The 13,859-nt window shown below is 50.7% G+C and overlaps 1 protein-coding gene across 4 annotated transcripts; it reads left to right on the forward strand.

The window, feature by feature from the left end:
- Nucleotides 1-3,271: 3,271 nt before the first annotated feature.
- Nucleotides 3,272-13,708, forward strand: Paox (polyamine oxidase). 4 transcript variants are annotated; one of them, XM_077105447.1, is made up of 8 exons: nucleotides 3,277-3,603; nucleotides 4,085-4,571; nucleotides 5,250-5,449; nucleotides 7,343-7,595; nucleotides 9,274-9,389; nucleotides 10,113-10,270; nucleotides 11,530-11,640; nucleotides 11,717-11,898. In XM_077105447.1, exons 1-8 carry the CDS (start codon nucleotides 3,423-3,425, stop codon nucleotides 11,738-11,740), a joined length of 1,530 nt encoding a protein of 509 aa, XP_076961562.1. In that variant the 5' UTR covers nucleotides 3,277-3,422; the 3' UTR covers nucleotides 11,741-11,898. The 4 variants fall into 4 exon arrangements, with proteins under 4 accessions (XP_076961563.1, XP_076961562.1, XP_076961561.1 ...); XM_077105448.1 differs by lacking the exons at nucleotides 11,530-11,640; nucleotides 11,717-11,898 and adding an exon at nucleotides 13,557-13,708 and having other exon boundaries at nucleotides 3,272-3,603; XM_077105446.1 differs by having other exon boundaries at nucleotides 9,277-9,389; nucleotides 11,530-11,898.
- Nucleotides 13,709-13,859: the final 151 nt, after the last annotated feature.

Below are 13,859 nucleotides of genomic sequence, written 5' to 3' on the forward strand. Positions count from 1 at the left end.
CCAATTTGGATTTTAATCTGCTAAGGACAGAGGTTGGGCACTGGGTGTTCTGAACCATAGCAACACATGAGACCATTGGGTTTCAGCTCAGCTGGATCTTCAGCTCCCAGCTCAAGCCTGTAGACAACCTGTGTGTGGAGGGAGGTAGAGCTAGTGCTTTGCTTCAGGCAGCATTGGGTTGGGGAGAGGACCAAGTCCCCTCTAAGGGAGATCAACCCTACCTAGGAGAAACAAGTGACACTAGAGCTACAGTGGTCACACCCCAAACAGTCTTCTTCTCCTCCTTCTTCTTTCAGTACTGCGGATTAAACCCAGGGACTCACATGTGCTACGCAAGTGCCATACCACTCAGCTGTATCCTCAGGACGTTTTATGTTTTTGCTCTTTTTATGTTAAATTGCCCAGGCTGGCCTTGCACTTGCAATCTTCTTGCCTCAGCCTTTGGAGTAGCTTCCATTACAGATGTGTGTCACCAGCCCAGCTTGTCTTCTGCTTCTAGTGGCCATTGGCTCTCTCCTTGTCAGTCTTCCCCAGGTAAAGCAAGGATGTATCTTAAAAGGGGTGTGTGGGGTATGTCTGTACCTGCAGTTGGGAGGCCACTTTGCTGACCTGGGACCTGTCCCAGGGCTACTGTAGAATCTTACTTTTAAGAGAGTCTCTGGCATATCCTGGCACTGGGTGAATCTGGTGAACACTACACACTGTTCCCACTGCAAATATCATTGGTTCATTAAGTAGTTGAACTTCCAAGTTTAACTCCCAAGTCAGTCCCAGGGGTTGGGGTTGTGGCTCAGTGGCAGAGCACTTGCCTAGCACATGTGAGGCACTGGGTTCAATTCTCAGCACCACAAACAAAAATAAAATAAAAATATTGTGCAACTAAAAATATTGAAAAAAATAATCAGCCCCATACCCATCCTAGTTCCTCTTCCTCCCTACCAACTATGTGCAAACCCTTCAGTTCATTCCAGGTCCCTGTAGGACTGCAGAGGCTTCAGGGTTTGGGAGCAAGCTTTGGCCCTGCCCCAAGTCATAGGGTGGAGAGGAGGGGAGGTGGGCTGGGAGTGAGGGGGCAGTGGAAAACAGCTGACCTTTGAACAAGGGAATTGGTAGGGGCCTGACCCATCTCATAGTCAAAAATCCACATGTAACTTTTGACTTCCTCAAACTGAACTAATAATAATCTGCTTCTGATGGAAAACTTACGAGAAAACATTGCAGCCAATTAACCCATATTATATATTGTATATATTATATATGATGAAAGCCTACAAGAAGCATACTTGAGATGGCTTTTTACTGGGATAGGAAATTTACCAGAGACAAACTGCTCAGCAGAGACCTTGAGTATCTGCATCCACAAGCAACAAGGTTGCTGTGAAATTGTTAACAGCAGTGCAGTAGACAAGACAGTCCCTTTCATGTAGTTAAGATTTACCTCTGCATTTCTGTTTACATTTCTTTGAATTGCAAATGGTTCCATGCTTGACCTGTATTTGTGTGAGTTTTGACAATTTTTAATTTTTTAAAAAATAGATTTGTGTATGGTTATGTTAGTAAATGATATAATAGGCACTTGTCTATATATACTTTGTGCCTTTATTTTATGCCTACATTTTTCTTCTTCTCTTGGTATTTCTAGGCTATAAGGTTTATCTCTATGAGTTTTTTCAAATTGTGTTAACTCTTGAAAAATTAAAAAAAAATGAGAGAGAGAGAGAGAGAAGAGAAGAGAGAGAGAAAGAATATATCCAAATATAGGACCCTCCAAGCTCAAACTTCCATTGTTCAAGGGTCAGCTGCACTGTAACAAAGTCTACCACTGTCTGGACACCTGCGCTGGAGGTGGAGCATGTAGTTTCCCAGAATGCCGGAGAAGCAATAGGAGGGGAGGGCAAACCCCAGCCTGGAATGGCCTGGGTCCCTGGCTGTCCTCACCCCAGAGAAACAGGCAGCTACAGATGACTGGAGGGGTGGGGGGTGTTTCTTCCTAGGCCCTGTATATGGCTGAAACTTGGTGCCCCTGGATGTTCAGGGTAGTTCAAGGCCTCCAGCTCCTTGGACTGCAATGCAGTGGAGAACTACCCAATTGAATTGGGACTCTGGCTGAATACGCAGTCAACTTCCTTGGAGAGAAGCCCAGGAGGAGGAGAGGAGAGACTAAGAGACTTTTCTCCACGTGTCCTTTGTTAATGTTGAACTTTGCACTTAACCTTTATCACATCCTATCTATGCACAGACATGTGACTGATAGAGGACCCTTACTTAATGTGGTTTGACTTATCGTCTTTAGACTTTACAATGGTGTAAAAGCAACAGTAGAAGCTGAATTTTGAATTCTGATGTTTTCTTCAGCTAGGAGAATGTAGGACTATCTTGCTGTCTGAGAGCCACGATGCAGGGGATAAACAGCCAATGCTGTAGCATACTGCGCAGCTAAGCTATGATGTTCCTAGTTGAAGGAATCAAATGCATTTTAGGCTGGCGATATTTTCAGTTTACAATGGGATTATCAGGAGGTAACCCAGCGCGCGCGCGCGCGCACACACACACACACACACACACCGTCCCTGCCCGGGCTATCTCACGGCTTCCAGCCGAGATCTCTCAGCCTCACTCCAGGCACCCCCAGACCTGTTCTTGGATTCCTAAACTACTCCACAGCGCCTGTGAAAGGGGCCCTAGGTGACTGCGCCGGCTACTTAGTAGAACTAGGAAGTGCTTATCCGGCTAGACACTGGTGAGTTGCCGACCCTCGCCCACACCTCTCGGCAGCGGGGGTCACACTTCAAACCCCCGTTCTCCTGCCCTCAGCTCCAGGCGCCGAATGACCCACCCATGTGCGCCGCCGCCGAAACTGGCCAGCAGAAAGGCGCCCCTAGTGTCCAGTTCTCTAGGGTGGCAGGCGTGACTCGGAGGCTAGCGGAGGCAGGAGAGGCCAGCGCCACACTGCGCCCTCCACCCGCTGACCTCTGCCCCTGCCCGGCTCACCCCCTCCCTTTTCTCCCCGCAGGGCCCCAGCCCTCAGGCTCCGCCTCATCAGGCCCCGCCCCGTCCTCAGGCCCCGCCCTCGGCCGCCTCACCCTCACCAGGCCTCACCCCGCCCTCAGGCCCCGCCCTCGGCCGCCTCACCCTCATCAGGCCCCGCCCCGCCCTCAGGCCCCGCCCTCGGCCGCCTCACCCTCACCAGGCCTCACCCCGCCCTCAGGCCCCGCCCTCGGCCGCCTCACCCTCATCAGGCCCCGCCCCGTCCTCAGGCCCCGCCCTCGGCCGCCTCACCCTCATCAGGCCCCGCCCCGCCCTCAGGCCCCGCCCTCGGCCGCCTCACCCTCTCCAGGCCTCACCCGGCCCTCAGGCCCCGCCCCCTCCCACCAAACCCGGCCCCCGGCCTCAGGTCCCGCGGCTGGACGCCAGCTCGAGCCATGGAGTCAGGCGGCGATGGCGCGGAGGCCTCCGGCGGCCGGCGGGTGCTGGTGGTGGGCGGCGGCATCGCGGGGCTCGGAGCGGCGCAGAGGCTCTGCCGCCACCCGGCCGCCCAGCATCTGCGGGTCCTGGAAGCCACGGCCTGCGCCGGGGGTCGCATCCGCTCGGAACGCCGCTTCGGTAACCGCCTCGCACCCTTTCGCGGAACCCCTTCCTGACCCCCGCTCCGGAGCCCAGTCCACTCTACCGGGGCACGAGGGCGTCAGGCCGGTAGCCTCACTCACACAGCCCAAGCTCTCTGGGCGCAAAACATGACCCAAAGCTAGTCAGGAGGCGTCTGGCCAGGGGAAGGCAGCCTAGGGCCCTGCACCGTGCCCGCTCCAGCCCGGGGTCGTTCCAGGCACCTCTCTTTCCCTCCAAGTCTTTCCTGTAAGTGCCCTGCGGAGGCAGGTGCAGGCCAGCACCTCTCCTGGGTGACCCCCTTAAGCCAGGTCTGTCAGAGTCCTGCCCATGGGAACTACCTGGCCCTCGAGGACACAATGGATGGCTGTCATGGGAAGCGTGGCCTTCAAGTTGGTCTTCAGAGCATGCTTGGGAAGGAGAGGGCTGGGGTGACCTTTCTGAAGAGGGGACCTCCAAATGGCATTTCCTCTGCCCCCAGGTGGCCTGGTGGAGGTGGGTGCACACTGGATCCATGGGCCCTCCCAGGGCAACCCTGTCTTCCAGCTGGCTGCTGAGTATGGTCTCCTAGGGGAGAAGGAGTTGTCCAAGGAGAACCAGCTGGTGGAGACAGGTGGGCATGTGGGCCTGCCTTCTGTGTGCTGTACTAGCTCTGGGGCACGTGTGAGCCTTGAGCTGGTGGCAGAGATGGCCAGTCTGTTTTACGGGCTGATAGACCAGACCCGGGAGTTCCTTCATGCAACTGAGACCTCAGTGCCCAGCGTTGGGGAGTACCTCAAGAAGGAGATCAGCCAGCAGGTAACCGGCTGGACAGAGAATGAGGAGACCAGGAAGCTCAAGTTGGCCATCCTGAACACCTTCTTCCACGTGGAGTGCTGCTTGAGTGGCACCCATAGCATGGACCTGGTGGCCCTTGCGCCCTTTGGAGAGTACACCGTGCTGCCAGGGCTGGATTGCACCTTCTCTGGGTATGGATGTGGCCCTGCCTCCCCAGAAAGCCCTCTGTACACCCCAGGGCCAAGGGGCTGGCTGGACTCTGTTCTCTGACTTTGAGAGGCAGAGGAAGTGGGGGAAGACTAGAGACATTTGCCCTTCCCATGCAGAAAAACCAGTCACTATTTTTCCTAGCTTTGTTTACTTAAGCAAAAGAGAGTTATTTTTCAAAAGCACAACTGGGAGAGGAAAGATATGTTGGAATGCCTTCTCTCTCTCATCCCTGAGGCCTCTTAAGTACAAAGTGCTACCAGAGGGGTGCCAGGCAGGCCTCTCCCCTGTGACAGGGTGGCTTTGCAGGGCTGATCCACTGGACTCTCAGAAGTCAGCCCCGAGGCTTCTGCCCAGGAGATGGGCATTTGTGACTCAAGAAATGTGCAGACACAGAAGTCTTGGGTGGTTAGGAGGGAGCCCTGGTTCTCCATGCTTACCTGGATAGCTTTGTGTCCATTATCTCAGGAAGGTGGTGTTAGCATTCCTGTGGCTGACAGGAAAACCACAGGAGCTGCTCCCCACTTATGGGCAGACTCTGCACCTACCTCCCCATGCCTGGCTGGGAGTGGTGCTCCGTTTGACATCTGTGGGAGCTTGGAGGATTTATTTCCATCAGACTTATGGTTCTCTTAAGCAATTCCGACATCTATCTCTCCTAGGGGCTACCAGGAACTTACCAACTGCATCATGGCCTCCTTGCCGAAGGATGTGATGATTTTCAACATGCCTGTGAAGACTATTCACTGGAACGGGTCCTTCCGGGAGAGCACATTTCCTGGGGAGGCCTTTCCTGTGTTGGTGGAGTGTGAGGATGGCAGCCGCCTTCCAGCACATCACGTCATTGTCACCGTTCCCTTAGGTAGAGTCCACTTTCAGTCCCAATACCCCTCTCTGGTACAATGGCCTCAGGCTGCATAAGCTCTGGGATGTTTGCTGGGCTGTGGGCTCCCATTCTTATTCTGATAATGTTTGGATAGACAGAAGGAACCACTCTCATGTTTGTAGCAATTGCCTGCTTTGGGTTAAGGGTTTCACAGTAAGAAAATGCAAGTAAAAGTATGCTCTGCTTGTTTGGTGGGGGGGGGGCGGGGGGGATGGGGGATTGGAAAGGCTGTTGTGAAGTTTCGCTTTCTTGGGGAGGAAAGGGCAGGAAGAATCTGATCTGCAGATTAGGTCCTTTGGGGATCCTTGGGCCCAAGGATCTGCCCAATCTGCCCAATTCCAGATCTGGTACTTTACACCTAAGTGTGTGAGCCAAAGTTGTTTGGCCATTTGATAGCAGTGGGGCTGGCTGAAGGTGGAGTGGCCAGCGTAATTGCTGTGGACTGGACTTGGGCTTTGTGTGTGTGTGAAACCCATGGATCTGTGTTTCTGTTGGGTCTTTTATTCCTTAGAGCAGCTTCAGGAAGTGTCTGCCACTCCCTGCTGTTGGACAGCTTTGAACACGTAGGTGATGAGAGTAGTCACTTGATTGCCCAAGTCATGGCGAGTGCAGAGCTGCCTTGGGAGTCTAGGTTTGGGCGAGGTGTGAGATGAAAGCCCTGAGGTGGCTGCAGCTGCCATGCTATGTGCCCGGGATGGACAAGATTGTGCTGTTCTCAAATGGAATCATACTGGGAATATTAGCATCTGCTCTGCTTCCCTTTTTTTTTAAAAAATATTTTTTTAGTTGTTGATGTACTTTTATTATTTATTTATTTATATGTGGTGCTGAGTATCAAATTCAGTGTCTCACAAATGCTAGGCAAGTGCTCTACCACTGAGCCATAACCCCAGCCACAGCTTCCTTTGTATTTAACAGAGCTTTCTATGTCTCCAAATCAGCATGTATGGATCTGTCATGAGTCCTTTTTGTTGAACACCAATGGCTTAATTTATGTACATCTGCAGTTCATGCTAACCAAGCTGCTAGGGCTGAACCCTGGGTATGTGGTCAGTAGATTGACCTGACCCTTGTGTCCACATCGTTCACAAGGCAGTGCTCCAGGCTTATGTCTGCTTTTCACCACATGGTAGTTAATCATAGTGATGGGCGTGCAGTGGTCCTCACTGCCTGTGTCACCAGTGTCTGTGTGCATTGGAGACTGAGTGGCTGGTCTGAAAGTAGATTCCAGCTGGGAGTTGCTGGCTGAAGATCTGGACAGGGTGACCCCACCTGTGTCCCCATGACCATGCAAGGGAGCCCTGTCCCCGTTCACTGCCTGTTGATGACCTTGCTGTTCACTGCCTGTTGATGACCTTGCTGTTTGCTGCTGGTTGTTCCTCCTTTCCTCACTGACTTTGGGAAATTGGCTTGCCGTCATGTGCTGCAGATGTTCCATCACCTCATTTGACTGTGCTATTGGTTTGTTGTTCATCCTCTTGTCTATCTCTGGACTGAAGTTACATTTTTGCCATGCAGACTAATTTTTATATAGCTTCTGATATGGTATGGGCCTATATGTTTAACTGATCTCAAGCCACATGGCTTGTAGAGTGGAGAGACAGAAGGCTCAGGAATGAGCTTTCCTGCAAAGCAGTGTGTGGGTTCCCTTATGCAAACTGTTCCACATGACCAGTGGTGGCCACTGGGCCTGTAGTGTTCCTTTAGAGTCCCAGTGGGCAGGGCCAGCCTCATCTCTGTGTCCCCAGGGTCCTGAATGAACATGTGGCATGTTTAGATGCCTCACTGTCATTCAGGCTGGGATCTTGTTGGCACAAATTCTAGTTTCAGAACTATGTGGTGTGAATCACATCTAATTCTGAATTCCAGGTTTTCTCAAAGAACAACAGAATACCTTCTTTGATCCTCCACTGCCTGCTGAGAAAGCAGAAGCAATCAGGAAAATAGGCTTTGGGACCAACAACAAAATCTTCCTGGAGTTTGAGGAGCCCTTCTGGGAGCCCGACTGCCAGCTCATCCAGGTGGTATGGGAGGACACATCACCCCTTCAGGACACAGCTCCCTCACTGCAGGATGCTTGGTTCAAGAAGCTCATTGGCTTCTTGGTCCTGCCACCCTTCGGGTATGTCTGTGTCCTAAGGGCTCTGAGGGAGGCTGGCCCATTCACTAGGTCTGTCTGCTTGAGAAAACAACACGTGGGCTCACTGCCAGCCATTTCTGAGGGCTTAATGGGTGGGTGGGGGGGCATGAGCCTCTAAGGGTCTGACTACTGACATCCTGGGCCTCACTCCTGCAGGGAGAGATAGAGGTTAACTACACACAGGTTATCAGTGTCTCAAAGGGCCAGAATGTGCTGGTGGATTGAAGGAATGTTCGATTCCATTGCACTTACTGGGATTCTGTAGGAAACTGGGACTTGTTGATGCAGAAGAAATTTGAAATATGGGTCTGTTCATTTTTGGGGAGAGATGATACTTGAAGGGGATGCAATTACTGAATACTTATAAGTAATGGATCAAGCACCATAGGGGAAGGCTTGACTTCATGGTCCAGCAGCATAGCATATTTAGCTGGTGCTAATTCAGGAAGTAGCACCAGGTATGATCAGAGGGTGAGACAGAACAGGCAGTTCTGTGGTCTTGTGGCAAAGAGAAGTTTATATTATACTCAAGGACCTTATTTCCAGCATGAAAGACTAGGGTCCCAGATGGGAGCAGGAGGCGTGGCCTCTGAGTAGCCCTTCCACTATCCCCTCTCATTGAAGAGAAAACTTACTTTCAAGAGTTTGGAAACCAGTGTGGCAGATGATGTGTGGCTCTCAGACTTGTGGCCAGGATCCCTTTATAAAGTGGTGAGGATCTCAAGAGCTTTCATCTATGGGGATCATGTCTGCACTTACCATGTGAGAAACTGAAACTCAGAAATTTAAAGATATGTCTTATTTAAGATGACAGTAATAAACCTATTCCATAGCATTAGTAGCATTTCACAATTAAAAATAACTATATTTCTCAAACAAATTTGATGAGAAGGGTGGTGGAGTTTGCTTGTCTGCAGATCTCTTGGAGTCTGGCTCCAGAGTTGCTGGTTCTCAAAGCTGCTGCTGGGTTTACCCTGCAGCGGTGTTTTGTTTTGGTGGACAGGAAGAGGGCCGAGCTACACAGACTTGCGGCTGGAAGGAGGGAGTAGTGAGACACAGCTTTCAGACAGCTGTACCGCTCAACATGTGGTGGTTCTTGAGGGCCAGGCATGGAGTCTGAGGCCATATCCAGGGACTTTGCACTTTGTTCCACTGAAGTCCATTCCTCTGTCTGGCACTTTGAATGGATCCTTCACCTATCTCTGATTTTGGTCATTCAGAAAATATTGGTTTTTGCAATCTTCCAAATGTTGACACATTTTGTTATATAATAAGAAAAAGTTTGGGGCTGGGCATGTGGCACAATGATAGAAGGCTTGCCTAGCACCCGTGAAACCCTGTCACCACCAATCTCAGAAAAGTCTCTTGGTGAGGACCCCGAGTGAAGCCAGCATAGTCAGCACTGTTCACTGCACATGCGTGTGGCCATGCTCACAGCTCCCCGCACCTCGCAACACGTCACTGCCAGTGCACATCTTTGCAAATGATGGCCGGAGCAGCAAACATCATCTTGGTGTTATGCAGTTGCTCGGACCCTTAGAGCGCTGTCCTGGAAAGCTCTGGGACACTGTGTGGGTGTGGTGGGGTCCACAGAGTGTGGGTCCTTACAGAGGGACAGCAGAGCTGGGCTAGCTGTGGCTCTTCTATGGTCTCTTTCCAGCAGGTCTGTGCACGTGCTCTGCGGCTTCATTGCTGGCCTGGAGTCTGAGTTTATGGAGACTCTGTCTGATGAAGAAGTACTTCTCTCTCTAACCCAAGTGCTCCGGAGAGTGACAGGTGCTTAACTCGCCAAAGCAGATTTACTGCCTTATGCTGTTGGGTAATCTGTAGGCAGGAAGTTTACATTTCAGAACAGAGAACTGAATCAGCTCTGTGCATCTCCAGGACAGCCCTTGCTCCTACTGGTGGAGTCAATAACATTCTTATCATTGAGGAACTAAAATGCCTTTATAAACACTTATTACTTCTTTTTTCTAAAATCTGCCACCAAAATAAATGCTGTTTGTCCTTTAACAGAGACTTTCAGGTGAAGAAGCTGAGGCTCAGAAAAGTTGCTCAGGCAGCCAAGGGTCAGTTGGTTAGCAGGGCCTCTGGCCGCTGGTGTTGCCTGTTGGCCCTGGCTGTGTTTGCAGCATTTAGCAGAGCAGCTGAGAAGGGAAGAAAGAGCCTCTTAGGAACAGTCTTGAAGCTGGACACAGTGGTGCATGCTCTGTAGTCCCAGCAGCTCTAGAGTCTGTGGCAGGAGGATTGCAAGTTCAAGCAAGGCCAGCCTCAGCAACTTAGCAAGACTGTCTCAAAATAAAAAATGAAAAGGACTGAAGATTAAGCACCCCTGGTTCCATCCCCAGCACCAGGAAAAAGAAAGAAGGAAAGCACTTGGTGGCTCAGTTTTTCCCTAGCCAGTGTCTTTCACTTTAAATTCCTCAGTCTTTAAAATGAATACCAGTTGAAGACACATGATTGAGGGCTCCAGGTTGACATGCTACATCTCTGGTTCAGGAAACCCACAGCTGCCTGCGCCTAAGAGTGTGCTGAGGTCTTGCTGGCACAGTGCCCCATACACCCGGGGCTCCTACAGCTACGTGGCCGTGGGCAGCACTGGAGATGACATAGACCTGCTGGCCCAGCCTCTCCCTGTGGACGACTCCAGCACCCAGGTATGATGGCAGGCCCTGGTGGGGTACCAGCATCCCACTGCAGATCTAGTCCCTGTGAAGACCCAGAGGCACTAGAGTACGAGTGAGTGGTGGATAGGGCTGGACCTCCAGACTCAGCCATTTTCTTTTCAAAATTAAAAGTTGATTTAAAAGTACATTGGTTATATCAAAACTATTTATACAAAAACTATTTATGCAAATAGCTTCAAGAGTCATAATTCTACAATACTGGCTAACAAAGTGAAACAAAAGTAGCTGATGGGCAACTCATCCCCTACCCAGACTATTATTTCAAACAATTTTTTTATTCTTTTTTGTGGTGCAGGGATAAACTCATAGTCCCATGGACGCTAGGCAAGTCTCTACCCCTAGCTACATCCTCAGCCCCTCAGATGACTTGATCTCTAAATTTACTCTCTCTGTAAAGCACATGTTTATATTATCACTTTCAAAAAAAAAAAAAAAATTGTGGAGGGGCTGGGGCTGTAGCTCAGTGGCAGAGCACTTGCCTAGCATTTATGAGGCACTGGGTTCAATCCTCAGCACTATATAAAAATAAATAAAATAGAGGTATGCTGTCCATCTACAACTATAAAAAAATTATGGAAAACATCAAACGTATACAGAAGTAGGCAGAAGCTTGCAGGGGCCTACCCTGTCCTCGTCAGCCTCCCGACCCATGGTTTCTGAGCATGGTCATACGCACATATATTGTGTGTAACTCTAAACAATAAGGACACTCTAAAAGTATGGTCGGGTGCAGCTCAATGTAGAGCATTTGCCTGGTGTGCACGAGGCCCTGGGTTCTAATCCTAGCACTACAAAACCATAACCACAACAAAAAGCCCAGCAAACATATGTAGCTGTACTATTACCGCACTAAAAAAGAAACACTCTTGAGCATCATCCAGTACTCACCATTCAGTTTTCCAGTCATCTTATGATCTTTTTTCAGCTCGTTTATGGGCCAAGTCACTTACTGGTCATCTTCTGCCCAGCTCATAGGCTCTAGCTTTTGTCTACTTCTCTGTCTGCCTGGCTCTGGAGTCTCTCCTCATCCTCCTGGGGGACTCAGCAGTTCTGGTGAGGTCAGTGTTTACTGCCTCACAGCTTGGTTTCTCCAGGTGCTATTCACACCTGCACAGTCCAGGCATGAGGTCTCCTGCCAGTCTTGGGAGTGAATAGGTGAGCATGGGGCTCTGTTTTCTGTTTCTGTGTCAGCTGTCTCAATTGCATCCAACCCTGACCCTTTTCTGCAGCTCCAGATCCTGTTTGCAGGGGAAGCCACACATCGGACGTTTTACTCTACAACGCATGGGGCCCTGCTGTCTGGCTGGAGGGAGGCTGACCGCCTCATTGGTCTGTGGGACCTGCAGTCCCAGCAGCCCCGGCCCCGGCTCTGAGCTCAGTTTCTACCTGGGTTGCTCCCTTGGGGGATGCTGGGACCTGCCTTCTTTCAATCTGGCTTGAGATTCCAGGACCTCACTGACAGTCCTTTTTGGATAACTGGGTCACCTCATTTCTTATGTCTGTCACTGGAACCTGCCAGGATTGAGCTTGGACTGATCTGGAAGTCACTGGATGCCACTGCTAGTGGGGATGCTATGTACATAAAGCAGTTAATGCCACCTCCTTTTGTCTAGAGTTGTCCTTGTACCTGGGGCTGCAGAAACTGCCACCTTTGTTCTTGCTGTGCTGCAGGCCAGGTTGGGGCCATGTCTCTGACCCTTTGTGCCCCTAGTGTGTACTCTGTCCCTGGGTACCCTTGCCCTGGCCCCTGATCCCTGGCGTCTTAAGGTGCTCCCCAAGTTCCCATTGCTGCAGTCTGGGACCACAGTGTGGTTGGTGAGCCACCCTACCTTACCCATCAAAGATGCTGCATCAGGCACCCTCTGCACATGGGCTGGGCAAGGGCGAGAAACTGGAGAGATAGATGGTGCATGAGGCACCCCATCCTCACCTGGGGGTCCCAAGTTTTCTGGAGAAGGGGAGGATGGGGGAGCAGATTGGTCAAGCACAGCAGTAGGCCTGGGCAAGGTATTGGGGAGCCAGGCAGTGCTGGCGTGGATCTGCTGGGTGCTTTCTATTTGATCTTACTACATCCTTATAGCAGCTCTGGGGGATAAGCCATGCTACTCCTGTTTCACAGCAGAAGAGACAGAAAGCTCAGACTGAGTAACTGCCCTGCACCAGAGCTACCATGGGCTCTTGACATTTCTCCTGGAGCACTATGGCCAGAGGGCAGGTGGGTATAGCTGGGGGGGCACTTTGTAGGGAGGCACAAGAACATCAGAAGTCTGCTTCCCACCCCCACAGGCTGGGGGGCTGCTGGAGGGCTTGTGTGGGGAGCTCCTGGCCTAGGGACCTCAGGACAGTCTGTGTATCCCCATTTGGTTTCAGAATCTGGAAGGAAGGTCTCAAGGCCACACCCCTCCAGAGCTGCCAGGCTCATGCCCTTACCTCTGCAGCCCAGCTCAGCTCTGCCTGGCCCTTCGTTTTTTTTTTGTTGTTGTTGTTTTTTTTATAATATTTTTTTTAGTTTTCGGTGGACACAACATCTTTGTTTGTATGTGGTGCTGAGGATCGAACCCAGGCCGCATGCATGCCAGGCGAGTGCGCTACCGCTTGAGCCACATCCCCAGCCCCTGGCCCTTCCTTTCTCATACTTCATGTCTAGGTTTATCAGTCCTCCAGGGCATGCCGTGACCCCTAGATGGCCCAGAGACTACTCAGGCTCCCCCCATAGCATGTCATATCCAGTGCTTTGTAGAGTCCTTGCTGCCTTGTGCTGCAAGAGGCACCTGCCAATCAGACTGGTGTGGGAAACATTCAAACTGCTTTGTTATAGTTTATGGTCCCAGGATATGAAAGTGCAACTTTCTTCAATGGCAAAGATCTTCATTGTTGACTTTGAAGTTTCATCAATTCACATGCCTTGAGGAAACATTTCTGTTTTCACAGACCCAGGCTGCCCTCTCTTTGTAGGAAAGAGAGGCTCTGAATGCCTCATTGGGAAGGGCTCTGCTGTGTACTGTGGGGACCCAGATCCAATCCAGGAGCGTTGGGAGCTCAGTATTAGAGGTTAAGCATCATAACATCATAACATGGTAATCTGAGCATGTGTAGTGTTTAGGACATTGTTTCAATGATGCCATTGGAGGGAGGCTCTTGTAGCCCTTTTGGGGTGAGTGGTTTGGCCTGCTCACATGGGGGCAGCCTGGGCAGGCTCATCTTGTCCTGCAGCCCGAGGAGCACTGCAGTCTCATTGTATCATTGAACGTTGCAGTCAGCGTTTGGAAGCATTGTTACACTGAACTTGGAGTACTTGAAAAAGAAGTGGAGCTGTTTAAGTGTATAAGGTAAGTTTAAAGTATGATAGCGTTTTAAAACAAGTCTGTAAGAAGGGGCCAAACATTGACACGAAGTTTTGCTATATATACTCAGAATATGCTTAAGGGGCAACTGGGATTTTTCAGTTTTTAATTTTATTTTCTGCGGTGCTGGTGATAGGACTCGGGGTCTTGAGCATGCCAGGCAAGAGCTTCACCGCTGAGATGCATCCCAATCTCTGGAACTTTTTAAATCTAAC

The sequence above is a fragment of the Callospermophilus lateralis genome, chromosome 15 (genome assembly GCF_048772815.1).
Source record: "Callospermophilus lateralis isolate mCalLat2 chromosome 15, mCalLat2.hap1, whole genome shotgun sequence".
In the NCBI taxonomy this organism is placed as follows: Eukaryota; Metazoa; Chordata; class Mammalia; order Rodentia; family Sciuridae; genus Callospermophilus; species Callospermophilus lateralis.